The sequence below is a fragment of the Microsporum canis genome, genomic scaffold (assembly GCF_000151145.1).
Source record: "Microsporum canis CBS 113480 supercont1.7 genomic scaffold, whole genome shotgun sequence".
Taxonomy (NCBI): Eukaryota; Fungi; Ascomycota; class Eurotiomycetes; order Onygenales; family Arthrodermataceae; genus Microsporum; species Microsporum canis.
Window position 1 is genome coordinate 854,225 of NW_003299163.1, and position 27,104 is coordinate 881,328.

General features: G+C 47.4%; 10 protein-coding genes and 1 non-coding gene across 11 annotated transcripts; 2 read left to right on the forward strand and 9 right to left on the reverse strand.

Moving 5' to 3' along the window:
• Positions 1-771: 771 nt before the first annotated feature.
• On the reverse strand, positions 772-4,908 carry MCYG_07495 (conserved hypothetical protein; the record flags this gene model as incomplete). The annotated part of the gene is made up of 2 exons (XM_002843666.1): positions 772-857; positions 966-4,908. The coding sequence occupies 2 exons, from the start codon at positions 4,906-4,908 to the stop codon at positions 772-774; spliced, it is 4,029 nt and encodes a 1,342-aa protein (XP_002843712.1).
• A 1,839-nt stretch (positions 4,909-6,747) lies between these two features.
• On the reverse strand, positions 6,748-8,507 carry MCYG_07496 (conserved hypothetical protein; the record flags this gene model as incomplete). The annotated part of the gene is made up of 3 exons (XM_002843667.1): positions 6,748-7,397; positions 7,527-8,393; positions 8,492-8,507. The coding sequence occupies 3 exons, from the start codon at positions 8,505-8,507 to the stop codon at positions 6,748-6,750; spliced, it is 1,533 nt and encodes a 510-aa protein (XP_002843713.1).
• Positions 8,508-8,771: 264 nt separating this feature from the next.
• MCYG_07497 (uncharacterized protein) lies at positions 8,772-9,300 on the forward strand (the record flags this gene model as incomplete). Its single annotated transcript, XM_002843668.1, has 2 exons — positions 8,772-9,051; positions 9,218-9,300. The coding sequence occupies 2 exons, from the start codon at positions 8,772-8,774 to the stop codon at positions 9,298-9,300; spliced, it is 363 nt and encodes a 120-aa protein (XP_002843714.1).
• A 44-nt stretch (positions 9,301-9,344) lies between these two features.
• On the forward strand, positions 9,345-10,035 carry MCYG_07498 (uncharacterized protein; the record flags this gene model as incomplete). Its single annotated transcript, XM_002843669.1, has 3 exons — positions 9,345-9,359; positions 9,603-9,642; positions 9,737-10,035. 3 exons carry the CDS (start codon positions 9,345-9,347, stop codon positions 10,033-10,035), a joined length of 354 nt encoding a protein of 117 aa, XP_002843715.1.
• A 4,997-nt stretch (positions 10,036-15,032) lies between these two features.
• Positions 15,033-15,119, reverse strand: MCYG_10573. The gene has a single exon. It is a non-coding gene; the product is annotated as a tRNA-Thr (tRNA).
• Positions 15,120-15,279: 160 nt separating this feature from the next.
• On the reverse strand, positions 15,280-17,388 carry MCYG_07499 (2-oxoglutarate and Fe(II) dioxygenase domain containing protein 1; the record flags this gene model as incomplete). Its single annotated transcript, XM_002843670.1, has 2 exons — positions 15,280-17,116; positions 17,222-17,388. The coding sequence occupies 2 exons, from the start codon at positions 17,386-17,388 to the stop codon at positions 15,280-15,282; spliced, it is 2,004 nt and encodes a 667-aa protein (XP_002843716.1).
• A 316-nt stretch (positions 17,389-17,704) lies between these two features.
• Positions 17,705-19,543, reverse strand: MCYG_07500 (phosphotransferase family protein; the record flags this gene model as incomplete). Its single annotated transcript, XM_002843671.1, has 4 exons — positions 17,705-18,264; positions 18,334-18,609; positions 18,666-19,059; positions 19,127-19,543. The coding sequence occupies 4 exons, from the start codon at positions 19,541-19,543 to the stop codon at positions 17,705-17,707; spliced, it is 1,647 nt and encodes a 548-aa protein (XP_002843717.1).
• Positions 19,544-19,831: 288 nt separating this feature from the next.
• Positions 19,832-20,701, reverse strand: MCYG_07501 (conserved hypothetical protein; the record flags this gene model as incomplete). Its single annotated transcript, XM_002843672.1, has 2 exons — positions 19,832-20,016; positions 20,086-20,701. The coding sequence occupies 2 exons, from the start codon at positions 20,699-20,701 to the stop codon at positions 19,832-19,834; spliced, it is 801 nt and encodes a 266-aa protein (XP_002843718.1).
• Positions 20,702-21,370: 669 nt separating this feature from the next.
• MCYG_07502 (cholinesterase) lies at positions 21,371-23,153 on the reverse strand (the record flags this gene model as incomplete). The annotated part of the gene is made up of 2 exons (XM_002843673.1): positions 21,371-21,413; positions 21,511-23,153. 2 exons carry the CDS (start codon positions 23,151-23,153, stop codon positions 21,371-21,373), a joined length of 1,686 nt encoding a protein of 561 aa, XP_002843719.1.
• A 2,669-nt stretch (positions 23,154-25,822) lies between these two features.
• Positions 25,823-26,490, reverse strand: MCYG_07503 (uncharacterized protein; the record flags this gene model as incomplete). The annotated part of the gene is made up of 3 exons (XM_002843674.1): positions 25,823-26,134; positions 26,169-26,306; positions 26,413-26,490. 3 exons carry the CDS (start codon positions 26,488-26,490, stop codon positions 25,823-25,825), a joined length of 528 nt encoding a protein of 175 aa, XP_002843720.1.
• Positions 26,491-26,545: 55 nt separating this feature from the next.
• MCYG_07504 (uncharacterized protein) lies at positions 26,546-27,083 on the reverse strand (the record flags this gene model as incomplete). Its single annotated transcript, XM_002843675.1, has 2 exons — positions 26,546-26,845; positions 27,024-27,083. The coding sequence occupies 2 exons, from the start codon at positions 27,081-27,083 to the stop codon at positions 26,546-26,548; spliced, it is 360 nt and encodes a 119-aa protein (XP_002843721.1).
• Positions 27,084-27,104: the final 21 nt, after the last annotated feature.

The window sequence follows — 27,104 nt, forward strand, 5'->3', positions numbered from 1 at the left end:
TATAGCAACTTCCAGTATGCATCCCGTCAATACTTTACACTCTTTGGCAATGTAAAAGATTGCTATTTCGGCAAAGGTAGATGACGTCGTTGGAACTTCCCAGCCTCCAAACATAATTGCAGGGAAAGCGTGTTTGAGATCAGGTGTGGTTGAGCCTTCCATTATAAAGGCACCAGCTTGTTTTCAATGGCTAACTATTGTTCAACTTCTATAGAAAACTGTTGTCAAGTTTGATAACTCATCCATCTGTCGCCTAATCCTGCACTTTGGCTGAGGGACGGAACTTCTACACAGAAACCGTCCTGTCCATTAGGAGTAGTTATGTATACTCAAGTTGTTCACACCATTATGGGTAAGGTCACTCTTGACCATGTAAGGAAAGGCAGCGAATGCCACCAAGCAGGGCAAACCATAAGTGATTAATACTATTCCCCCATCCCTAAATCGGCCAAATCATGATAGTTAAGACATAAACTAGGATCCACAAATCGACCTTGTAATAGCGCTCAATTGGCAGTGGTGATACCGCATATACTATTCGAAAGGATCGTATATAGTGCCGTAACAAGCCATATATATTTGCATGTCTAATGTGCGCTTTTGTATACTTATGGTCCCACCATGGGTATTAAACCGGTAAGTTAATATATTCGAATTTGAATTTGATAGTATTAACATAATTGGATTTTGAAATGAATACTAATACAATAATTAATAGAAGGTCCAATGCCCCCCAATCGCACAGCAACCTGGATGATCCCTCACTTGCCATCAATCTAAAATATCTTGATGAAGATGGGGGATATAAGGGCTGAACACGTTCAATAGACGGTATAACGAAGCCGAAGTAGCATGTCCTGGAGTCTCAAAGTACCAATATCTCATCTATGTTCGTAGAGTTCATGAAAATCAAGTCTAGGCTTTCAGCCAATTTCTCCATTCACAACGACATCCACCTGACCCACCATCGATTCCCGGCCCCAATGCAGGGTCCGCTCGTTTCCTAGTATTCGGCGTAGACGAGATATTGAATATACCCGGGGCAGGATTGACCAGCACACCTCCGAAATCACGATGTTCAAGCTGCAGTTTCTTTTTCGTCAGGATTGGCTTCCCGCCTACGTCCAGGCCGTAGCAGTAGACAATCTTCTTCTTAGGATCACCACCATGTCGGTCGAGGGTTATCGTGACTGGATAGGGAAGCGAGCCAGGACGCCTGAAATCCTCTGCATAAGAAGATGGCGTAGGGCCTGAGTCAGCAGATGGTGAGATGAGCTGCAGGCCTGCTTTGGATGGCTGCGTCCACATCTGGACGAGGAACCTGGTCTGTGCCCATGTACATTGCACACTTGCCGCAGATTTCGTAGAGCCACCATTTAAATCGCTGGGGATATTTCCTGTTTCCTTTGAGTCTCCTATTGGACGGGATGATTTGAGGAAGATGGATCGGTCATAGTATGTGTAAAAGCCGTAGTGTTCAGTGGGAAGGCCACGATCATACAAGCGCAGAGGTTGGGAAACAGGAAGCGGGTAGAGAGATGCAGGGGCAGCTGTACCATCGGTGTCTAGAGCTGGAGGAGGGATAAGTTTAGAAAGGTCTGGGAACCCATCTGTGTCGCCGCGGCGGAAACGAGCGCTGTGCCCGGTACCTGGGACACCCTTTGGCGGCGCAGTGTCCAGAACTGTTATGAAAAAGGGCGTTTCCTCACCCTCGAAAGGCGCGGCTATTTTATCGGTGGTATTTCCAAGGAAAGACTGCTCCTCGAGATTGGGTGGTGCGGGAGAGGGAGTGAAGTCATCTCTACGTTCAATAGGCTGCTGCCTCCTCGCCCAGTTTCTAAGCAGTGAGATATTAGAGAAGGCCGACAGTTCTCTTTTTCCCTTATCTACAATGGTGGTGCTATGTTGGTATGTCCCGTTCTTGAACTTGATCTCAATCTTAAACCGAGGCTGATCAGCATCAAATGGGCTATTCGCATCCTGTATCTCCTTTGGTAGAGAACAGCTCCACATGCTCGTGGGAGCAATACAACCTGAATTGATACCTGCAGCATTCGGCCCAGCAATGGTAGACGTACCAATTGGGATTGGGGGATAGCCAGTTAGATTCAACCATCGATCATCCTCCATTTTCGGCCCGGGAATTTGCCCAGGAGTCGGTTGAGGTGCCGAACCAGGTGGTCTCTGAGGCTGATTCGGATGTTTTCTTGAAAGTATCACGCCCAGTAGAACGCCCAGCCCTATCAAAAGAAGCAAGATCAATATAATAATGATCCAGCAGCATTTTCTCCGCCTTTTTCTACCTTCGCAATCACGACCACCAGCACAGCCTTTTCTACATCGACAGTTTTGCCCGCGCCAAAAACTCCCGTCCTCGCCGATAACTTCTTTACGGGTTACTTTTTTCCGCTGTATTTCTGTTTTGATGTGAATATCTTTGGTGCCAATTCTAGGGGTCTGGCGGATAATTGGTGTCTGGAGGATGACTGGTGATACCTTTGGATGACGAGGAAGAGCGTTGGATGTTGGTTGGAGGTACGTCCTGTCCGGTCGACGGGGTAATGGAACATCGTTCATGGGGATACCACCAGAATTCAGAGTTGCTTGAGCCTCTGGGGACAGAGGACCTGGAGACTCTAGTGGTGGCTGCCTATCCGGGGGTAAAACGACATGGTATTTTGGAACAGTTTTGCGTTTTATAGTTCCTATACCCGCAAGCTTATTCTTTGGCCTCTCAGGCGTTGGATCAGTAGAGTCTGAAGAATCAGAACTTGCGATGCTAGTTCGTTCTGGCACCGGTGGTACTATTGGAGGCGGTCTTCGAGTTCCGACCATGGTTGGCATGGCGTGTTGGAAGATAGGGGTTGCAGTTGCATGGCGGACGTTGGGAGAAATGTCGGGCTCATCTTCTTCGATCATAGTAGAAGCGGAGTCTGAGCGCCTTCTGCTGTCCTCACCCCGTATGTTGTTGACAAACTGTTGGAAGAAAGGGTTATTTGTGTTTTGACCCTCGCGAGAATTCGCTCTACGAATAGTTGCATTGGAGTCTCTCTTCGTTGGCCGCGGTGGGCTAGAGTCAAATGTGTTGGAATAATTAGCAAAAGATGGATCATTCAGCGCATTCGTGGAGGTATGATTAGGTCCAGTGCTGACACTGGCGTGGTGACTGGAAGGATCCGACATCATGAATGGAATTGACTGTGAAGTCACCGCGGAGCAAAGGGAAGTTCTATACTCCTCATTGGCAAGCCGTTTAGGTGAATTGGTGGCATTACCCTTGTTTTTGGTAGTTGTGTTAATGGTAAGATTGGTAGTGTCAATCTTCATCTTCTTTTCTTGTTGGAAGTACCAGTGGTCAATATCCGGCCATTCAGTGACATTACTCAGTATTCGTTTCTCCTTATTAGTCCCTGCACTGTCAGGAGTGATTGGTGAAAAGACAGAAACCAATCGTTCACGCCAGCCTGAGCCTGGAGATTTGACAGATGGGGACCCCTTTTCGGTAGCTGTTTCTGGAGTTATGGGCGAAAAGACGGAGACTTGCTTGTCACGCCATCCCTTACTTGTAAGTGATGGCTCGTCGTTCTTGATCGGTATTGCAAGGTGTAGACGAGAGTTGCTTGGTAGTGCTGGCACGGGTGGACGCTCTTCAACCTCTCCCTGAGATCCATTACGGTGAATAGTGTTGATAGTAGTCATTGTGCTGGATCGTGATATGAGCGGAGAGAGTAGATAGTTCCACCAGCCTTCGGATCGACGACGGGGAGATATGGTCTCCAGGCTGAACCGGCTCGACGATGCAGCTAGACCGCCCTCATTCTGACTTAGGTCCTTGTTGGAGAAGGATCGTGGTCGAGGAGCTTGTCTGGGCGATGAACAGTCTTCCTCAAACATTGTTCCTGATGAAAGTACGCGCCTTCGTCGTTCTGATATTGCCTCCATTGTTCCAAACGGGTCCTCGATTCCATGGCCGGCATAAGCCTCTGGTGGGGGTAAAGCAGGAACAGGTGGGATATATTCCGTCCTATTGATCCCTCTTATAAGGGGAGTAGCCTGCGAGTAGATGCTTGACGTCGGCCTGGGTTTTTGTCGAGTTTCTTCCATCTTGTCCACGGGCCAACCGCGTTCTTCACCAGCAGGCGTGACAACAATGTTAGGCGTAACAGGTGTATTCCCGCGGCTGCGTAGGCTGTGTATGCTATTTGATCTACCGGGTGTAGACCTCGCATCCGAGCTAAACGCTAATGCTGCTGGCGAACCCAGGGGTACAGATACACCGATGACGATGGGTCGATCAGACGGTGATACCGCTACATCTGGAGAAGGAGGCTTCTGGAACAGACGTGGGGGAATCTTTCGAGTAGACTGGCGCTTCTCAACGCGTGCTGGCCTTACCCTAGGTTTGAGATGTGAAGTATCGAGACGGAGGTTCTTTGTGTTGACTGTTGACGGGTCATACATCTCCTGCAATTCATCCAGTCCGACAAACTGTTTCCCATCCTGGTCCTGCTGCTGTAGAGCCCATTGGTGCGTCTTATTCTGCGCATCAGGCGAAGCAAAGTTCGTCACCAGATTCAAGCCAGGTCTGGTCTTCTTCTTGATCACGTTGACGCGAGTCGGCTGCTTAACTGACCCCAAGCGGCCCTTGAGCTTCGATATACCGCCTAGCCCTTCCTTTGTCGTTAGAAATGGGTTATTAGAGCTGAAGGCCTGAACATGCGCGTCCTTGGACGAGGAGAAAGGGTTGGAAGGGTCTGGAGACGAGTCAAGGTCGTCGAACGGGGTAAGTAGCTCTTCGCCTATAGGAGACGAGAGTGGGAAGGTCGGCATCTGGGGCAGCTGTAGCTCCGCGGGCTTTGGGCCATCTCGCCCCTGGCCATATGAAGAGGTAAATGGGTTGTTGGACATGGTGGCGAGTGTCCTGGTAATATCTGTGTGGTTCGAGAAGTGTATGTTGTTTGTAGAAGCAATATCATCGTTATCACGTAGCAATAATAAAGAGAAGAATTATTCAAACAATCGCCATGGCGACAGTATACGATATCATAACCCAGAAAAATGATTAATATGTATGTAGAAGAATAAGAATAAAGATGTTCAATAACTCTGTAGTGAAGTGAATGTACAGACTGTAGATCAACGCACAGCGCTGCAGTCATGAAAAAGAGTGAATGTACAGAGTACACATAAGAGAAAGAGAAGACAGAAGAGAAAGAAGAAACAGGTATCTGTAGAAGAGGATACCTTGACCCTCCTCTGCAGAAGTACAGCGTTTCTAATATAAATAAACTTCCCCTGGGGTATTCTCAGCATGGCCATGTCCAATCATGACCAGCCATCGAGTTCTGCAGAGAACCTGGTGGAGAGCATCTCCCGGCCTGTCAAGAGGCAGAGAGCTTTCTAACCGCCCCTAGGCACAGGGCATCTTGATGCAACGGGCCAGTGAGCGGCATCTGCAGGGCCTGCAGGCTGAGAATGTGAAAAGCATCGCGATCCTGGGCTGGTAAAGCTATGGCTGTGATTGGGCTGGCTAGGATCGATAAGTTTCTCTTAGCGCCCGCTTGGTCAAGGGGTTGCTGCTATTTATATCCAGACAGTTGTACGGAGTACATGCTAGATAGACAGCATAGTTCATGCGAATAAAGTAGTTGGCTTATTGATTTCGATGTTGATGGTCGATATCAAGATGTAGTTGAAGGAGTGAAGTCGAAGAAGTGAGGTCGAGTTAGCCAAAAGCGGAAATCCAAACGTCTCACCTTGACTTTCCACTCTGCATCTTTAGTCACATATCACAAACATCATGCATAGTTAATGCCTACATATACTACACTTATTATTGATAATATTCTCAACTATAAACAGGGAAAGTTATTCTATTCTTCTTCTATTCTTAGACTCTGTTTATCTGTACAGCCCCGTCTCTCTTCTCTATATCTCTTGCTTCAACTTCTACTTATAAAATCAAATATCTTCCTTTCAGTCATTGTTCGCTTTCTCTCATTCTCTGCCTATCCTAACGATAAAAAGAGAAACAAAAGGGAAAGAGTACATGCTAAAAAGCAAGTCGAACAAACATGATTCCCATTTCCATTCCAAAAACAAATATCCAGGAAGAAGGGGAAAAAAAGCATATGAAATCCAGATGATCCGATAGATAAGAGAAATAAATAAGCGAGGAAAAAAGCAAATGGTCGAGGAAGCGAGATGAATAGATAAATCAGAAAAAAAAGGAAGAATATTCATGTCAAATAGACCACTCCTAGCACGCCGTTTTGTCACTGGCAGTAAAGCATACACACGAATAGATCAAGGGGAATATGAAGCCCAGGGAGGGATAGGGGAGTAAAAGCGTAATTTTGTAGAAAGGACAATCACGAAGTGAAAAGGAGAGGTAGATAGGTATAAGCGGGTTGGTTTGTGGAAAAGAAACAGATTTCTAGGCCCAGAACACAAAGAGGTAGGGGGTAGTTTGTAGATAAATGGTGGGATATCTTTGCGAGAATACTAAACAAAAGAGATGCAGGGCAAAGCCCGGATGGTCAGGTTGGTAAAGACCTGGTGAATGTATAAAAGTTGGTGTTAGAGCAGGAGGAAAGCGGCAGAAAAAATAAGAAAAAGAGTCATCCTGAGACGTCATGATGGGGACCGGTTATGTAGATAAAGCGGAAAAGAAATATTCAAAAGAGAGTAATAATGCACATGTAGCATCGGTAGACGTTGTACTATTTATGATATTGGGTGGATATGTCATCTCCGCTCATCGGTATACTGCACTCCCTGCATGGGGGCTAGGGACCCGTTCATTAGCGGTGGTAGCGTCCGTGATGGATCCGGAGAACCATGCGATGTGGGTGTCACATTCGATGGAGGTGAGTAGTGCCCATGTGCTTGCGGGTGCTGCGGATGATGTGCATGATGGCCGTGGTGGGCTTGGACGTGGCTGTGTCCTTGGAATAACGTGCCGGGGTTCGGGGGAGGTGTTAGCTGTCCGTTGCCGTTCACTTGCATGGGCTGTGGCTGTGGCTGTTGTTGTTGCTGTAACGAAGAAGGTTCAAAGCTAGCTCGACGAGCTAGTGGGGGCTGGACCTGTTGTTGTTGCTGGGGCTGAGCTTGAGCTTGACTTAACTGTGCGCGCATTTCCTCTATTTCGAGACGGAGCTGGTTGGTTTCAGCGCGAGATTGAGATGCGGTCTTCTCCAGCTGGTTGATGTAGTCGATTGCTCTTGTGAGGGTTTCCCATTTGCTTGATTTGTTGTTCTGGGCGGAGGGAAGACGTGCTCGTAAGACCTCGAAGCAATCTTTCATTTCACTGCGGCGTTTGCGTTCAGCGAGCTTGTGCGTTACGCGAAGTTCGGGGGTGCGGCTGTATGGGGTTGCACCATTTGGATCGCCTTCTCCTATTATGTTACGGACCTGGCGGTGTTGGAGGGAGTGGTGATGGACACTTTGGGGCAGTTCTATTGTATACGGTTAGTTATAAAAGATATTAACAGAGTACGGTGGACAGGACAATGGGGCATATATACCCTGCTGCCCCGCTGGAAGCCTTGACTCCGTTGTGTATATGCTGCTGTTCATTGATTCGGCGGTGCTGTGCCTTCTCGAGAACTGGGTTGACGGCCTATCGGTGGGCGCAGATATGGTCGATGCCCGACTGAAGCTCGGATCTGGGAAGGCATACGCCTGGCCCGGCACCGGATTTTCGGCATGGAAGGTCTCGGGACGTGGGTTATGTGAAATTGGGGGCGCAGGGCCTTGCGCGTTGAGTGATGAAGAGTGATGGTGTGCTATGCTTGGGTCGGGGAAAGCATATGCCTGACCAGGCACCGGTGAGTCGGCGTGAAACTCTTCGGGCCGAGGATTGGATGAGATAGGAGGTGCAGTGCGGCCGGGGGGGAATGGTCCACGGTGGTCCTGTGCGCGAGGTCCCAGAGGGGAGAGAGGTGGTTGGGTCGACTGGCCGGGAGGGAAGCGAGATGAGGTTGAATGGTGTGAGTAGCTCATGCGGTCTCGCGGCATACCAGAGACAACAGACGACTGGGAGGCGTTGGTGCTGTGGTAGGGAGAAGTAGGGTTGATCTGGAGAGCAGATATGCCTTGATTCATGCGGCTGTCGATGCTACTGCGGCGAGATTCGGTGTAGTCCTGTGCCTGCCTCTGCTGCTGCTGTTGAAGCTGTTGCTGGTGGGAGTCCATGGTGTGGTTGATGGACGGAAGGACGGGATTCTGGCCTGGAGAGGCATGACTTGATACTGGCGAAGACACGGCCGTGGCAGTGGAGGGTGGCTCGGAGACGCCTGACAGTCGATTGGGCGACTGCTGGGAGGACATTAGAAAGGAGTGCTGGTGGTAGCCATTGGTATTGTTTGTTGTGCTAGAATACGTCGACGAGCCTGTATATGAATGCCAGTTAGCTATGGAAAACAATGATAATATCGCCATTACAACAGAGCCCTCCGTTCGACACGAGCTGAATTCGGATGGTACGTACGGGTACTCTGAGGCATTGACCAGGTCCCCGAGTCTCGTTCGAGCGTGTTCATCGAGGCCTGGGCGGGTGATTTCTCACCAGATGCGACGGGAATGGGCGTCTTGTCGACAGGCATTGACGCCGTCAGAGTCGAGATGGAGGGCAGGGTGGTGAGGGTTGTCTGGCTGCCGTTGTGGCCGTTGGTGTTGGGCGCAGGCCGGCTGTCTTCCCATGGCCGGTGGGCTACTGAGGCCTCCATCTTTGGATCCAAACGAGGGTGAGCGTATGTATACTGTGTACAATGGATGTATATATGAGCCTTTCTTCCGATTTGGTGCTGGGGTCGTTTCAGGGCCGGTCAGCACAGCAGCAAGATCGAAAGCGACATGCGACGGAAAACGGGGGGGGAGAAGGCGGACGACCGAGTCAGCTTGACGTCGACATCAACCCGAGCGTCAACTTCTGCATCGACTGGTCTATCCCTATCGTGAGGCAGAGCAAAGAGAGCGAAGAAGTTGAAGAGGAAGAGGAAGAAGCGAGTGAAGAAGAGAGAGAGAAGAAGAGGAAGAAAGTCGAAGGAGGTTGGCTCTGGTTCGTTTTTCTCGTAATCTCCGTAATCTAAAAACCCTACAAAAGCTCTATTGAAAGTATGTGTTTTACCGTATTTGTATTACAATACATCAATACATCCTACCTCTGCATTTTTCTCCTACTAGAAAAACATCTTTTTTATATATATCGCAATAGATAGCCCATGGTCCTTTGCTATGGATGTCAACTGGAATAGATGCAGAGAGATATTCATAGATAAGACATTCCAGCTGTCTTGACTACCTGCCTGCCTGCCTGCTCAGCCTCGACAGGCCCAACGCCCATGCCTGCCTCTGATGTATATACACATGGCGTGTCTATACATCGAGTGGTATATCTCTCCGTCCCCATCCTTCGGCTGGCCTCCCTGCTTAGGGCTGACCAGGGCCTCCCATGTCCACCATCTTGCACTAAATGGCCATGGTCCCAGTCTCAGGCTATGCTTTCTTCTTCCGTTCCCCATCGTCACCATCACATCACACATCCTGTAATCGACGAACGCCACGTTCCATAAATACACTAAACCCACGCCCACGCCTAGATAAATTGCTCTTTCTCGGGAGGAGGAAGCGCGTGTGCAGGTGCGTTGGGTTTCTTCTTCGTCTTTCTTCCTTTTTCCTTAACCCTAGCGAGGAGGGCTTGAGATTGACAACCTGACCGGTCCTTGCAAAAAAGCAAGTCACCCAGTGAAGAGTCAGGAAAGCAGAGAGCCAGGCGAGAGTAAAAGCCCCCGTGGCCGCGTGTCCGAGCTCAAGCCCAGCGTGGTCTTCCACCAAATATCTTCCACTGCATCCATTCCACGTCGAGACAAGACCCAAGAGAAGAAAAAGAGAAGACGATGGAGAAAGCCAAAGCCAGGGAGAGCCCAGAGCCAGGCCGGATGCCACGAGCCGGGAATCTCGTTTTGCTGTTTTGTGCGACGGTCGCGAGAGTGCCTCTGGGTGTTGCACTGGAAGAGTGTCATTCCTCCGTAATTCATCATCCATATCCAGGTTTAGCGCAGTCGTTTGTTAGGCCATCGTCGAGAGATATCTATGGTATGTATGCTGAATAGTCTCCCCATAGCACATATATATCCGTATATCTGGGTCGATAACCCGCGAAGTAATATGATCTCTCATTTTCCCTGCCTGTTTAGTCCTGATCCGTCAGATCGACTAGCATCGACCAGATCTTAGTCGAGTCTACAAGTCGATGCTAGTCCATGAATCCTCGTCGTTGCTCGAACAAGAGAGAAAGCAAAGAGAGAAAAGTGCGTGTGTGTATCGCTGTATGCGTCATGACAATACACAGTAACAATACTATGACTAATCAAGCGCCACGAGTTTTCTTGGCACCCAAAAAGGGTCCCGTCGCTCACGTGGCCGAGCCTTAACAAAAAAGCAAGACAAAGAGGAAAATAGAAAGATAATACGGAGTTATGGAGTTTGCATGCATGAATATAGTCGATAGGAGAGCTAAGATGAAGATGTTTTGCCTCCTGTCCGTCAAGGGCGGAGCAGAAGAAAAGAACTAGAGGAAGCAGACATGTGTGACCGAGGAACGGCCAGGCTCTTCTGCTTCCCCTTCTTGGCCTTCCCGATACGAGCGGGAAGAGAGAAAAAAAAAAGAGTTCGCGGGAAGGCCACGCTCCACCGCCATGCTGCTGACTAAGTGTTACCGTACCTTACCATACATGATACATACCACTTCTACATAGTAGCAGCCCATAAAGTAGGGGGGAAACGACTGGATATTTAGATTCTGTGGCACCAGTCAAGCAAAACAGAGCGGAGAGAGATATCTACTATGTACCATGTTAGTGGGAGAGACGGTGCGGCGTGATTCGAGCTGCACAACCCTTTGTCCTCCGCCTGTTGAGCCTGCCCATCATCGCTCATCCGTGCAACCTGACAGGTCGCATTTCCCCTTCCTCTTCACCAGCCTCAACACTGTTCCCAAGCCAGGTCTTTTCTTACTCTCTTTGCTTCTTCCTCGTCCTTCCTTTATTCTTCTACCCCTTCTTTATTATCCTCTTTCGTCTATCCTCTAATGACCCGATGCGTCTGCCTGCCCGGGTTGTATCTGTATATATGGTCTGCCTCCTCTTCCTCTTGGATCCTTGGACAAACAGAACAACATGCACATTGCCAGGGCAGCCTATGTCCTCCAGCCAACCAAAATGATTTATGAGCTGTTATGTAATATCGCCGCGGGGGGGGCCAAACTTCTTCGCAGACAGGCCTCCCTCGTGTTGACCATCCGATCCCACTCCCCGGCAGATGTTAATCCCCCATGCATGGCCTTCTTCAGCAGCAAACCCACACACACACGCACACAGAGAGAGTTAACCTTTGGTGTTATGGATGATATTTCCCTTGGCTTCAAACTGCCACGTAACCCAAACTCGATATCATTCGCCCAGCCCTGGAAAAGGCGTATTCTTCCATGGAGAAGCAGGGATGCCCGTCCTTCTTGCACGTTTGTCGCATGAGAGTTTTAATCCGTCGAAGATCCCTCTCGCCTTCACTTGCTTGGAAGACTTTTTTTCCCTTCCTTCTGGCCGCAAAAAGTTGGAGCTTGGTTCGCCTGTGTGGTTGGTTGACCTTGCCGCTCGTCTTGCTCTTGTGTTCTCACCATCGACATGTACATACGGAGCATCTGACACATATACGGCATAGCTACATCACGTAACACCACCTATACTTAATAGAGGATGTGCTCCGGCTTGTTCACTCACAACATGTATCCACTGGGGTCTTTGCTCCCGAACTTCAGGTACCCGTTGCTGTTGCGCCTTGTAAACAGCCAACACGTACTATGTACCGTGTCCGATGTGGTCACAACACAGTAATATATTATACATCATATCACAGCTCTCTCTCCCAGTAACAAACAATAGTTTCACTCGTGTACCGTGATCGTGGCCCAGATCGTGCGTGTGACTGTGACTGTGATCGGCCACCGCATGATGAATATCTGTTGATGCTTCCACGCCTCTCATCAGCTTCTTCCAGCGGCCTCCTCGGACCGGGGGGGAAGAGGATAACCCACCAAGCCAAAGCCTAACGTTAACCCTACTATATGTATGGTCATACTGACTGACCACGCTGCTTCTCTTTCTTCGTGCCTTCTGTGTCAAACTCTCTTTCGTTCATTTAAAAAAAAAGTAATAAATAAAAGAGACATGTCAAGGCGTTCGCCAGCCTGACCGAAGTCCCAAGGGTCAGGCATTCGCGAGGGTCTGAAACCTCCTTCCAACCGTCCAATTTGCCATAACTTGCCCTTTCGAGAGTCTCTGCCGGCCCATTGGTCTGGACTCGGTAATTTCATGCCCTTTCATCGGTCTTTTCTTCCGAATGGGGGGGACGGTTAGCGATTGTCTTCCGATCTCATTTCCTAACGTTTTCGAGACACGTTTTCTATTGAGTAAAGTAGCGGCACTATATGCTACATATACTATAGTAAGTATGTAGGTACAGGTACGGCTGTATGTACGGTAAGATGCAGAATACCTCCGTCTAAACGCCACGACCTTTTGAGTTGTTGCAAACGAAGCTGTGGTTATCTGATTCTTCGATTTATTCCTTTTCTGATGAGGGCGTTTGCACTTGTGGAGAGTGGCTAACTCAGCACGGCATCTCCCTGGCAATAACGCCTTTGCCTGTATAAATCCTTATTAGATATGTTGTATAAGTACATCCTGTTAGTTGTTACTACCCGGTTTCAAGAAACGTGTTGGCTGCCGATACATAAACGTCCCGACGAGAAGGATAAGTACCCGTGGGCATACCGATATTCTGGAATCATTATGGCGCGGAGGAATGGATATATCAGCTCTTGACAGTCAGTACCCGGAGTACAATATATCAACATACCTATAGAACTTGATGGCCTAGAATCAGTTTTCCTGCAGTTGCCTGACGAGCAATATCGTATTTCATATAATAATAGCACGACACCACATGTTGCATTTGCAGCGTCACACGCTTCTCCTGCCGAACATAATAGGAGACGAACAGGGATGAATATTATAGTCTATACTTAATGCCCGCTCCTACCTGCCATTATAGCCCGACAGTTGGAGCTGGACGGCTGATTGACCCAAATAAGGCGCCATCCGCCTGCCCTGGTTATATGAACATGTATTATATATCCATGGCCCGGGATATGCCTGTTTGAGGCGTTCTCTTGGCCTTCCTGGTCTCCTTGCTTCCGCTGACACAGCATGTTAGGAGATACCCTGGAGATGCCCAGGTCGGCTCCGAGTCACTTCGGCAGGTACCTTTCTCTTGGTTCGATAATGACAGCAAAACGATTGACGGTCGAACTGCTTATACATGGAGCCTATTAACATCCTAGGCCTGGGGCACATACATAGTACACCATACTATGTAATGAGGGAGAGAGAAGAAATGCCTGAGTGTTATCTTTCCTTGCAACTTCTCTGGCCAGGAACGAAATAAATATACTGACTCAACAGATCGACTATGCATCTTGATCAAGGAAGTGTTGCCGTCTGTATCCTTTCAAGGACAGCACCAAGGACAATCATCTCATATTCCTCAAGCCCATAACCTGCATTGAGGCGCTAAACCCTTGTTTATGGATTGGCTCTGGTATATACACATTGAAAAACCGTGCAGACTTGCTGATTCGTTTGGAAAACAAATTAGTAACGCGGGGCCCAATATATGGACTATGTAATCCATCTACTACCCGGCATTATATGTATTACTTGCGTCCAGCCCGGGAGGGAGCACGGTGTGTAACTCGAATATTACGCCTCGTCCATATATTGCCCCTAGAGCAGTACTCCGTGGATTGTAGGATTGAAATATATCTGTGCCTTGCGTATACTCATCCCTTCCCTATATATACGGAGTATATAGGACTATGTAACGTGCTTCGAAAGCCAGCCAATATACCATCAATAATCGATGGCCAGAAGATATGTAGGATGCACAATGATGTACGTACATAGTATACCATTACCGAGCGGTAAATTACTACCTGCCCTTTTCAACAAAGTTACCTAGTTAATATCCTTCCCCCCGGCAGCCAGCAAGATCGACCTCATGCATCACTGGCGCACTTTTTATGTTGGGTCTAATATAAGGGCTTATGCATGAACAATTCCTTAGTCGGCCCCAGGGCCCCAGGCCAGCAGTGGCCAATGTAGGGGACCGGGTTGATGGGAGCCATCGCATGAGAAGCAGGGGTTGCACAGGGACGGGAGGAGGCGAAGCGGAGTAACGTCCCTTGGGGTGAAAAGTGAAAAAAGAGCACTTTCATCTCCCTCTCGATACGCCGGTTGATGAAAGAAGGGGGTGCCGTGCGCCGTTTCAAGGGAACAACGGCTCGATTCAAGAAGGGGAGATTGAGATCGATTGAAACAACGGTTTTTCCCCCCTCTCTTCGCCCACGATCCAATTTCTTCTGCCTTCGACCTTGTCATGAATATGAGATGGATGATCAAATCGCGCTGTTGAACGTTAACTTTAATGCTCCATACATTGAGAGAGGATTATATATGTGGACTCCAGGAAGCAGACTTACATAGTACTATGTATGTACAGAGCCAATGCAAAGGATCTCTCTTATATGATTTGCCGGGTCCTGCTGCCGGGTGATCCGGCTCCTCCATGCTATTTCTTTGGCATACTCTGTATACGTTCTAACAATTGGGATCAGAGCTGATGCAAAAATAGGGTCGACTCACAGCTTGTGCTGTTAGTGCTGGCCCCCATTTTCTCTTCCTTTGACATCTCCCAGCATGAGGCTGAGGGGGTGAAACTAGAGAGTGACAAGTTACTAATTACATGAAACTAAAGCCTTGGTATTGAATTTCCCCGGTTTGTGGGATAGAAAAAGAGATGAATACGCGAGCTGGTCGAAATGTCAATCCTGGTAGTCTTCATCGTGACAATATATGACTTCAAACAGATATTCAACAGAGTCAGTAGAAAAAACCAAAAAAAAAAAAGATGTGTGCCCCCGACCAGATTCGAACTGGTGACCTTCATATGACATAATATGAATTACAAGTATGACGCGATAACCCCTACGCTACAAGGGCCGAAAGTCTTAGCGTGAGCAGCGCTGCTTTTATTTTATATCTATGCTGTATATCGTAGTGAAGCAGCTGCATATAGAAGTCGTCTTCTAATGATTCATTGATCAACATAGCGATGTACTTCGAATAGACATGTATCTACAAAAGCTGGCTAGAGAAAGCTTCAGTCGTCATCACCTTTATCCTCATCGTCCTCGTCGTCGTACTCCACGTCAATCTCCCCAGTAATATCCCACCGATCGCCCTTGGCTGCACGACTAACATACTTGACAAACTTCAGCGGCCCTTGGTCCCGTAGCACAATGCTCATACGGTTCCAGCCGGCCGCCATGCTAAACAGGATCCCATCATCTTCGTCATTGGTAGAAGACTTGTAGATGGCTGGGTCGGCCTTTGACTTGTTCACCTTTGATTTGCTTCCCGTAGAGCCCAGCGTTTGCTCGGCAGCAGCTCCGCCATCTTCGTTCTCGTCCTCATCATCGTCACCTGCCATGTAGATTTCGTAGCCTCCGACAGATGGATCTTCTTCTTTTGCTTCTGCGGCTGCTTCCGGCTTGGCTTGGCCATTGGTTGTCTCCTTGGCCTTTGGCTTGTCTGCATTCTCTGTTTCTTCTTCGTCTTCTTCTTCCTTTTCCCATCCAGAGGTGGGTGTGATGCCAATGGTGAATTCGAGTCGCGGGGATTCACCCTCGTATCCGCTGGCAAGGGTATAGTCTTGCCCACGCCTAAATCTGCGGGCAAGATGATTGTAGCCTAGCAAACCATCCAACCCAGTAACGACGGAGAGCCACTTCTTGAATGCGCGTGATGGCAACAGGTCCTCTAGCAGCTCTTGAATCGGCGTCTTCTCCCTTTGTACATCCCCGTTCTTGTCCAGAGATGGCTGCTGGTATAGATACCGGTGTTTATGTGGAGGTCGGCTGACTTTCCATTCCGTCTTCTGCTCAATCTCTTCAGCAGAGGTGGGGAATGTGTCATCTTTCTCCTGGCTTTCGATGTAAGCGCGGAGACGTGGGGTAAACTTCTCGGAAAGGAACTTCTCAAGTCGGACGATTCGGTCATTGTCAAATATCTCGTTGAGCTGGCTTGCTACATCAGGCGTCAAGTATGAAGGCGCGATGTACTTGAGCAAGAAATCAAGGTCTTTGTCATTGAACCCTTCACCGTCATCATCTTCAGCCGTCGCGGCTGCCTTACCCTTGGAGGATGTATCCGTCTCCTCGGCTTGCTTATAAGACACGAACTGTGGCTGTGGCCGGTCAAACTCATCACCTTCGCCCTGAAGCTGCTGGAGACTGCTTCGCTCAGCAAGCTTCTCCGCAAGGCCTTCCTCGTACCCATCTTCACCCTCCTGTGGAATATGGAACCAGCCACTGATAGCCATGCGCACTCTTGATTTGATCTCCTTTTCACTACCCTTCGTTTCCATATGGTACACCTCCTCCACATCATGGAAGCTTTCACCAGGCTGCACCGCGAAGAAACTCAGTTGGTTGAAGGCCGGTGGAATAGAAACAGTATAGTCTGGCTTGGGGATCTTAATTTCTTCCCCATCAGCATTCGTTTCCGTCGTGGTTGGGAATAATCGCAGAGCTCCACCCCATTCTGGCTTCCATGGCACGTCCGGGTCAGTCAGGTAGAGGATATAGCTCACACGGCGACTACCAATGACGTCGTCATGGCACAGTAGATGGCATCCACCCGTATAGACATTGACAGCCATATCAGTCTTGCTACCACTTAACTTTCCTGCACCGGTAACTTCAGATAAGTACTCTCTAAACGGACCCGAGTATAAAGCGTTTCGTAGCTTTAACAGAGAGGGCAGCCGTGAGAGTGACTCATCGTCTAATCCATCAAGATTTGCTAGGTCTCCCGATTGGAATATCTTGTAGATGTCCGTTTCTTTCTCCGTGAAGGAGATGTGTTCTTGAATCTCGTTGCGTACGGAACGGAGGAGGTCATCATTAATTAACGGGAAGATAACGCCATGTTTATATCTGTTTCCGCATAATATAAGAAATTAGCAGGTTCCATGTTATCAATTGAAGTAGATAGCAGGTTTAAGTAAATAAGTGGAAGAAAAAAAATAAATATCTACTCACGGTCCTGATGTCGCGTATGCTGCTTTGTATTTCTCAAGCGTATCCTTCTCCAAGAGACCATCTGCGAACGAGGGTGCTATCATTTCAATTGAGGTGGCTCGTTTCTTTCCAAGCTGGTCGCCATTTTCAGATAGGCCTTGCGGCTCAGAATCCGCCTTGCGCTTCATCTTTGCTCGTTTGTGTGGTCAGAACGTAGAGCTTGGTGCAAATACAAACTAGCTAATTATCCGGTGGTCTGATAACTTTAAAAGAAAAAACTGATAAGCTCACCATGCCGAATTTAGTATAGTTAGTTCAGAACTATAAATACATTCCAACTGCCTACGTAGTATGTATGTAGTTGATCTAGTTATAATATTAGTACATAGGTAACGGGCCAGCAGAGAAAAGCAGAATATGTGAGGGCAATAAGATGAGCCAGTGGAATGGCAATAGGTTCTCACTCGCCAATGACTTGGGAGGCTGCCAGCAGCAGACACATTACTAGCAGTCAAAAGGCCAAAACGTCTCAAAAGCCTTCCTATCCGCCGCGGAGTGCACAACCAGCTCCATAAGCTCCCTTTTGATATCCCGTAGCATTGCCATAGCTGCTTCGTAGTTTTCATGTTCGATGAGACCCTTATCAGGCCACAAATCGCCCATCCTCTCAACAATCCCGTTCATAACCTCGACCCCTAGATCAGCGGCTTCCACATCTGCTTCTATTTCTTCAATTTCTGCTTTAGAGACCTTCAGAGGGAACTCTTTGCCTAGCTCTGCCCATTCATTTTTTAGATCAAGTACTAGAGCTCGAAAATGCGCTTCACCGAGTATAAATAGATTTTTCGAAAGACCTAATATCTCCCCGGCTTTCGATTGCTGGAACCTAATTGCTGCGTATTGGTCAGGATTATTTGCTCTAACGAGCATCCTCCACCCTACCATAACACATGTGTTATAAAAATCTTTAATAGCGGCGGCCCTTTTATTTTGATCAAGGGAGTTAATATCATCGCGGAGAGTAGGTCGTTGAAGATCGTCACCAACATCAGGACCTTCATAACCTAGAAAGCTAGGATCTAGGAAATGGTCAATTAAAGGGGCTATCTGAGTAGATTGCCAATCGATTATACCGACGACTTTTGTTGGTTTATCTGGGTCAATAAATATATTCTCGTAGTGTAGATCGTTATGCCACAGGCAGCCCGTAGCGAGGCAAGCTTCTCTTGGTAATATATGTTTTAGGATCTGAGCATATGACTCAAGTGCCGCAAGTTTCTTCTTGGGAGTAGGTTGGTACGCTCCTGGACCCTGAAACATGATACACTGTTTTGGAACGTGTTTTAATGTCCTAACTGCCATTTCCTCTCGGTGTCCAATTGCCAGACTATATTCTAAAAGAGAATTCCCTGTTAAATCATTATATTAGTAAACACCTATTAAAGATCAATGCACAGAGACTTACAAGGCCCTCTATCACACTGAAGATTCTCCTTTCTATCATGTAACCAACCACGGCCAACAGTTGGACCAACAGCAAAACGGCTGTCCTGTACTGGCAGGTTATTTCCATCGATGTAGAGACTATTTCCTGGCAAGGGTCGATCTGCGAGATCTTTCGAATAGTAGAGACTGCCGAATTGAGAAAATTTTACTACTGTCCATCTTTTCTGGTATTTGAATATTTGTAAGAACACTTTAAGCTTATCTGGGGGATCAAGTGAGCCCCATTTTGCTCCTAAAGGGATCCCGGGCAGTTTTTCCATGATAATATATTCAGCTCCGACCTGGTTAGCTTCATCGACTCTAGAATTCCACGCATAAACCTGAGGAACCGGGGTCTGGAGGACATTCCGTGCCTTAAAAAAAAAACCATTAGTCAGTGGTACCGAAGCCAAAACCTTAGAAACAATACCCTATACTTACAAAGTCCATTGTAGCAACTTCGCTGGCAGTGGTAAGATGCGCCGGGCCGGCATTAGGGTTAGGTACTTTACCAATGACTTCCTTACCGTTATCCATTGTAAGTAAGAATGCTTTATTATAAAGACCGTCAGGGCATTTTTGGACTTTTACGCATCGCGTCGCGCCGATAGCCTTCGCTGCCGTAGTAGCTAGCTCACCCACGTTGAATTTGACATGTCGTTGCCTCTGTTGTTCCGCTTCGTTACAGACAAAGCGTCCACGGGTAAACCGGAAGAAGCTCTCTTCTTGATCCTCATCTACAGGTGCATTGTTTGATGTGGAATAGGCAGCTAGCCTGTACACAGCATGCAGAACACTACGTCGGCGTAACTTGTCCTTCGCTGGAAATGCTTTTTTCAGGGATGATAAAATCGCCATGGCAGCTTGCTTGGGCTTTGTTGCAATGGGCTTTTCTCGCCGTTAATCTCCGAAATTTCCACGTGACCAAGGATTGTGTTATATCACGTGATTATATGAGACTTGCCCTTTTGGACCCTTAATCTAAAGGATACCCACTACCAGGCAGAGACTATCAGGCTTCGTGCTGTAGACATAGGTAGATGCCAGCTGCTACTCGCAGATAGCCAACATTATATTATCTGCCGGAGGAAATATCGGACAAGATATCTCAAGAGATTGGCACCTCGGTTAGCTGAACTCCAGAGCTCATTTGCCCGCGTTTCTAGCCTTCGCACGTGGTTCAATTTTATCCACAAAGGGCCGATATGGCGCTGCTAGAGTGTGTTCAGGACTTCTTAACGCAGATATCGATGTCGGAGTAATATCATGTCGTGGCTCGCCGAGAGTAGGTCTCAGTCTCTGCTCTTCGTGCATCCTGTCCAGCGGTTCACCTACTATATGATATTTCGCCCAGTTGATAGCAGGCATGCGCACGATGTTCTGCGGTTTGGGTATTTTACCAAGCCGTCCGGTTTGATTCCCGCCAGAATTATTGTCTTGCTGTGTCCGCTTCTCTTGGTCAACATCCATGGCCTCTGGCCCGCTTTCCGCCCCATATTCAGGTTCGTCCTCCTGTAGGGGGGACGGGCGAAAGAGGTCGCCCTGTTCTGATTGTAGAGAGCCAGCTAAGAACTCGTTGGCAAAGGCATGGGGATCTTCAGTAGCCGCCTGTTTCATCTTTGCCAGTGCCTGAATATCTCGTAGGGCCTGCTGCTTCTGTATCTGAAGAATAGTTATGGCAGATCGAAGAGCGATGGCATCTGGGTTCTCGCTCTCGGATATCGGGACCGGTGCAGGCTCTTTTATGAATTGCGGTGGTGTTGGAGTCGGCATCGTGCCATTCTTAGTCTTAGTCGATCTAGTACGGTCAACGACAGAGGGAATAGTAGATTCCAAGGTATTTTCGCTGACAGTTGGGTAAGCAGCTGGCGGTAAAGGGGACGGAACTATCGACTCAGTGGCGGGAGTTGCTCGCGAGGATTGCGATATCCCCGGCGTTACGGGGGAGTAGGGTGGAGGAGGAGGCGTTCCTGGCGGTTCCTGTGCCGGTGCCGACTTTCCGTCGCTCGAAGTCATCGCTGAGAAGATGTTCTTGGTGAGGTAGAAGAATGAGGTTTGAGTTAAGCGTCTTATTAATGCGCTAACCACAGAAACCTTATCAGAGCTCCAAGAAAACAAATTCTTAACTATTATGATATAGAAATACATCAAGGTTATGTTTTGACGAAATGGCCAGCTCAGCTTCGATTGACTCTTAAGGTCCCTTCCAGGGGATGAATATATTGCAGTTACGTCTACCAACAAGCCGTTCTACTCATAGGAGAATATCACATATCAACGACTCGATCCCCCACATATAACCACTAGTTATTAGCTTAAAGCGATGCATGCAAATATTCGAATACAAACCAGCCACAGCCACAATATAGAATGGATCTCGGGTCGGAAATAAGGTAAGAACGCGATGTAGTCGTTAGCTTAGTTCATTTGGCTTCGGGAAGATATATTTGTTGATGAATAATAGCGTTGGCGCTCAGGGTTGCCAGCTGTCTGGCAGTATGATGGCAATGGTGGTATTAAAAAAATGTAGAATTTAGATGATTATATTCATGCCGTAGTTAGCTACGGACACACATTTCATGGTGTTGTTGCTGGTTACTGCCCGGCTGTACCCAGGGCTTTTACAAATCAGGTTGTTTCCAAACAAGTTCCGGAAGAGTTCTGGCCACTTTGCAATGAAATTTATTAGAAATATATGCGTAAGACATCATATTGTGCGGAAATTCCACTATACATACCATTATATACTCATAACTCATATCATACGACGTAACCTTTACCTAGTATCCTATATGTGTAGGATATCTATATTGTCGGCGACAAACTTTGCACTCTCCGCCCTAAAATCATCCGAGAGCAAACTATTCCCCAATGCTTCAAAGTTTAACAGCTTTTTGCCCTCACTCCATCGAGGCCAATTAGGGAAGCCAGACGGTGTTCCCTTGTTCGGGTCCATAGTATTAATAAAACTAAGATAGTAATTCTGCATACTGGTGCTGGGGATTCCAGGTGTGTATCCATAAGTAGTCAGGATATCAGATGCGTGAAAGGTGCCGATAAATGGGATACCGTGGTTGTAGGTTGCAAGGTAGGACCAAGATGGAGTATCAGGGGACTTCTGGTTAGCAATATCGAGGAAGATGCGACGGTTAAGCGTGAAGACTAGGTCTCCAAGAATGGCAGCAAGCCGTTTGTATTGCGGATATAGCTGGTTGAAGGGGCCGGTCCTAAAAGGGGAGCCGGCGGATGGATTATCAGGGTAAGTGTCAACTAATTGCTTTAGTTGTTCCTTCGTGGCACCATTGAAGTAATAGGTGTTGAAGTAGTCGACCAGTTGGTCAGTGGTTGTGATGTTGGATTGTGTGAGTGCGAAGATAGTACCCTCGTCTTCTTGGTCACCAATAATAAAGGGAACTCGGGCAATGCGTCCGCTTTTGCCCAGAACGTCCGCAGACGCAGTGAGTACCTTCCCATCAGGTCGTGGAAGGTAAGAGAGAGCTACAGAGCTGTAGCTAAGGAAAGCAGGCACCGAATTTGCGGAATTGAGGAAGGTTGTGTAGTCAACAGATCGCAGACAGTCAAGTTTATCGGCGGCATTGGCACAGCCAGCTTCTGAAACAACTTTGTTGTAGACAACCTCACCCTTGGGGCAGTCAACAGGGTCGGCGGGAACAACACTCCCACTGTTCATTATTGCTGCACGGAAGAGAGGTTTTCCTTTGTATGTGTTGTCGCCATCGTACATCGTCATTTGGTTGAACACTGAGATGGAGCCTGCAGACTCCCCCCAGATAGTAACCTTTTCAGGGTCTCCACCAAACTTGGCAATATTGTCAGCAACCCATTGAAGTCCAAGGCGCTGATCGAGGTGCCCTAGGTTCGCGGATCCATCCTTTTTGATATCTGAGCCGGGCATAAATCCAAAGCCTCCAACTCTGTAATTCACAGCAACGTATATAATATTTCTTCTCTGCGCCATAGATCTCAAGACCAATGAGGTGCCATCATACAGCTGTGTGGAACCCAGTTCAAAGGCACCGCCAAATATCCAGAAAACTACCGGTAGTTTGGAGTTCGGAGTTGCTGAGGATGGCCTCTGAACATTGATTGTGAGGCAATCCTCGCCGGCATTGGTTACCGCCTGGAAGAACGGTGTGTTGATAAACCTTCCGACAATGTCCTCGGGGATATTATCCGAGCTGAGATACATCTGCGGGCAAGCTCTAGGGATCCCTGTGGCCTTCACGGTCCCGAGATTTGTCGTAATGGGCTGCGGAGGTTTCAATCGCAATTTGCCAACCGGAGGCTGTGCGTAAGGGATCCCTTTGAACGAGTCAACGCCCAATACACTGGACCCGACAACAGTAGCGTAATCCAATTTGATACTAGGGTCAGCCCGTTTGTTAATTGCTGGCGCAGCGGCTGATAGATGGGCGAATAACGCCGCAATGATAAGGAGATACCACATTGTGAAGATAAGATAGGTAAAAAGAGACCCAGTTAAGATGGAGACGGGTATAAAGGTTAGATTTGAAGTATCATACAAAATACCCCGAGTGCCATATGGGAATCTCCGGGCTTTTATGCGGTCCCATAATTGATATCCAGATTGTATCCATCAATAGATACTGCCGCCTGCCCCGAGGTATCATAAAGTAAAAGATGGAAAGAGGGTAAACAAACTCGTAGGTCGTCTCTGGCCCAAACTACCCCGGAATTGATGGGGCTGTTACCCATCTGGGGTAGTCCGGGGTAGCCCAAAGTTTTGGTATCCTTGTACATTGTACTTTGTGGGAAATTTAGAAAGACAGGCTCTCAGCATGAGCAGTGCGGGATCGGCTTCTATATTCATGGCATGTGCAACCATGTTTATATATATGGAGGACAATCTTGACCGAGGCATATAGGGCAAGTTTAGTATAAAATGAAGCAGTTGGCTTTGAGTTTTTGTTGCTACGCGTGGGTAACTGTTCTTGGGAGTCCACTCACACCCGGAGAACCAGTTGTAACCCAATTGAGGCTTGGGGCCATAGAATGACCAAATTATTAACACTCTTGACTCAAAAGGGGAGTAGGTTTCGAGAGCCTATGCGTGGGATATATGCAAAGGAGGGGCCATTGTGGGCTTCGTTATGGGCATCCTCTGATTCGGGATTTACTCCGTAGCCAAGGTAGAGACGGTTAAACAAAGTGGTAAGAATAAATATAAAGAGCCGAGGACAGATTTCTCCTAACGGTACTATTTAGCCATGAGGTGAGTGATAGCCACGAATTTGGATGTGGGTTTCAGCAGAGAATGACCTGTTAAACGATTAGTGGACTGTTGTTAATGAAGGTACTCATTACGTCGGGGGCTGTTATCCTGCCTAATAATGTTAACGTGGGCAAGGTTTTCATATGCTGGACTGGGAGCGTGGCTATGTCCTCAACCTTCCACTAGCATATACGACTGTGACATTGTACATCCTTGAATAGTATAACAATATTATGGATTTTCTCCAATGTTGATCTTGAGCTTCATTGGATACCAATATGAATATAGCCGTTGTCCCTTATCCCCCTTATATACGCAGCAGGTGTTTCTGAACTCAACGAATTCTGCAAAGCCTGATCGGCTTCACCATATAGAAGTTATTGTGTGACGGCTCATTTGCCACAGCTTTGCACTCTTTCCAAGGCCGGATTATTGGTTGGGTATAATGTCGGTTATTTGACCTATATTCGGTACAAAGTACTGTGAAGAATGCACTTATAACCCTGTTATTTTTTCCATTGGATGCCCATATTCAAGCCGAGGGACAGCTCAGGCCGCTTTCCAATGACTGGTCGTCTACTGCATCCCATAGGAACGGAAATTGGGCACGGGAATAAGAAATACGAGTGGTGGCCCACTAACAAGAAGCGGGGAAGTGGGGATGCGGGGAAAAGTGAATTTGCAAGTGACTGTGTATCGGGTATAAGTTAGAGGAGATATATTCAACACGGAGCCTGTGATAGTGCATGAAGCTTTTGCTTCGTTGGAGGGTTCGAAGCGAATAAACAAAGCGTCGAAGGTCAAAAAAGTTGCGGTGCAAATACGGTTGGCTGACTAATAAGGTCGCGTGATAGAGCCTGTGCGCTAATTACTGGCTATTGCGCATAAAAGCTTGGCATGTATAAAACCATTTCCTGCATTCGTCTTGTATAAAAACCTCCCTCAAGGTGGGATATATTGCGATGATAGGGGTGAGAATAATTCTCGGCCATGCTACCCATTGGAATGGAGAAAATACACTGTAATCTCCATTATTACTGAGGGTAGGCACTAGTATCAACAGGATGGTGATCATGGCTGATCAACCAAGGTTGCCGGAGACAGATCTTTGCCGTACAAACTGTGTAGTATGCACGGAATTTACAGAGTTCTCCTCGGCAGTGCTTGGGTTTGTGAGTTTAACTTGGCTAAATTTAGGACTTACATTATTCACCTTGGCTATGTGTTGGATTTGGGACGCCGAGCTCGATTAGTTGAGGATAACAGGTGCATCATTTGGTCATGTATGCTCATAGGGTTCAAGGGGCAAGGGTTTACATAGTATGTACTATTTTGGTTTGGACCCAATCTTACAACGCGGAGCTTGCAGGCTTCCCCGCCTCTTGAAGCTTGGGCTTTTTCAGCTAAGTTCTCAGACATTTTGTTCCATAGCTCCGGCATGGCCAATCCTACTCATCTTTCCCCGCGCAATTACGCTCTAGAAATTTTTATCCCCCAGTTTATTGTGTTGATTTGGTTCAAGTGGTATTGGTTGTTGCATTTATGCCTAAGATCATCGACTCGGGTTGGGCTTCATAACTCCTAGTTAGCCATCCAGCCAGCTTTGAGGCTGATACAAGCACTGTAGACATCCATTTCAGTAAGTAGTTACAAAAAAAAGTTACCCCTTTATCACCTACTCGCAACGCGCACAAAATATAAATAAGACAGTAATTACATATTAATAAAGCCAATTTTTCATATTTAAAAATAAACTCTATAAATCTATATTCAGTTATTCCATATATTTCATATTTTCTCACCTTCTAGTTCTATATTCTAAAAACACTTCTTGCCACTTATATTATACTATACTCAACCTCTTCCTGTTCCACAAACTCGCCTCACAGGTCTCTGGAACACTTCACGCCCTTCAGCCCACCAGCATTTTCAATAGCTGTCTGAATACAATCACTTCTTCCGTACCATAGTTTCCCAACCGCAGTCCACTCTCTTTTATCGGACCCATGGCCATATGAAAAGTTCCTGTCTTCCAATTCATCTCCCTTATTACACTTTTTAAGTTCCTGGTACAAGTCCCCATCTCTCTTCCCATGCTCCGAAGTTTCCCGGCCGGGTCCCCAAATCCAGAATGATTTGATGGCAAATTTATCCCGAAAGCCGCAGGCTCCAAGCAGTTCGTTGGGAAGGGAGTTCTGGGCACTGATGGGGGGTAATATAGTAGATGACCTTTTCGCCAATTGTGGGAGTCTCATCCCCTTTGTAGTTCCTAGGACTGCTAGGGTCGTTGCCGTCACAGTTGTCTGAGATGCTATTCATTTGATCGTTACATTCTTTTTCATTAAACGGAATATTCATGCCAGAAGGCTAGTCAATTGAGATGTTAACCTCGTCATTAGCCTACAGTAACCTATTAGTATTTTCAATAACCTCCATACGCCGTGCGTGGATGTAGGTTAAACACTTGACTTACGCCATGGATATAGTCCCGGGAAATTGATCTGGAGTCCTTATCCTGAACGCCTTGCTTCACAGCATCGCTACAAAACATCTTGATATTGTTTGCAAGTGTAGACTGCGACACGTATTTCTTCGAACCAAGGCCGTTACAATTCGGGGGCACCGGTCCAGCTAGGGTGGGGCTTTGGAGCATCCTGTTCCATGGCGATCCATTCTTTCAGTTGTTTGATATAGTCACTTGGGTATTGCTCATCAGGTGTCCATTCCAAACCCTCTACTGGAGGAACACCGTCTTCTTCGGTTGTATCGAAATCACCACCGCCATGGGAAATTTTCTCATAGTCTTCCTCCAGCACTCCCCATTCAGTGCCATTGGTGAGAACTGAGAGTGCATATCTATTCTCAACACAATTGGCCTCACCGCTAACCACCGGTATCCAGGGTACCTACCACATACCTATAAGTACTTCACTCTATTCGGTAGTCAATCACGCATGCAAGGTGCCAACTTACCCGCCAATTTCTCTTTGTACATATTTCGAAAGAGCATATAGTGCAAATGTGTCGGTTATAACATTATTAGAACGGATGCACTATGTATATGGAATAGGGCCTTGGACGAACCATTTTTTGTAACATAGGATGCAGCACTTTTGGCGATTGTCCGCGCGAGAATTTTGGCATTCTGTCAGAATCTGCCAGTGG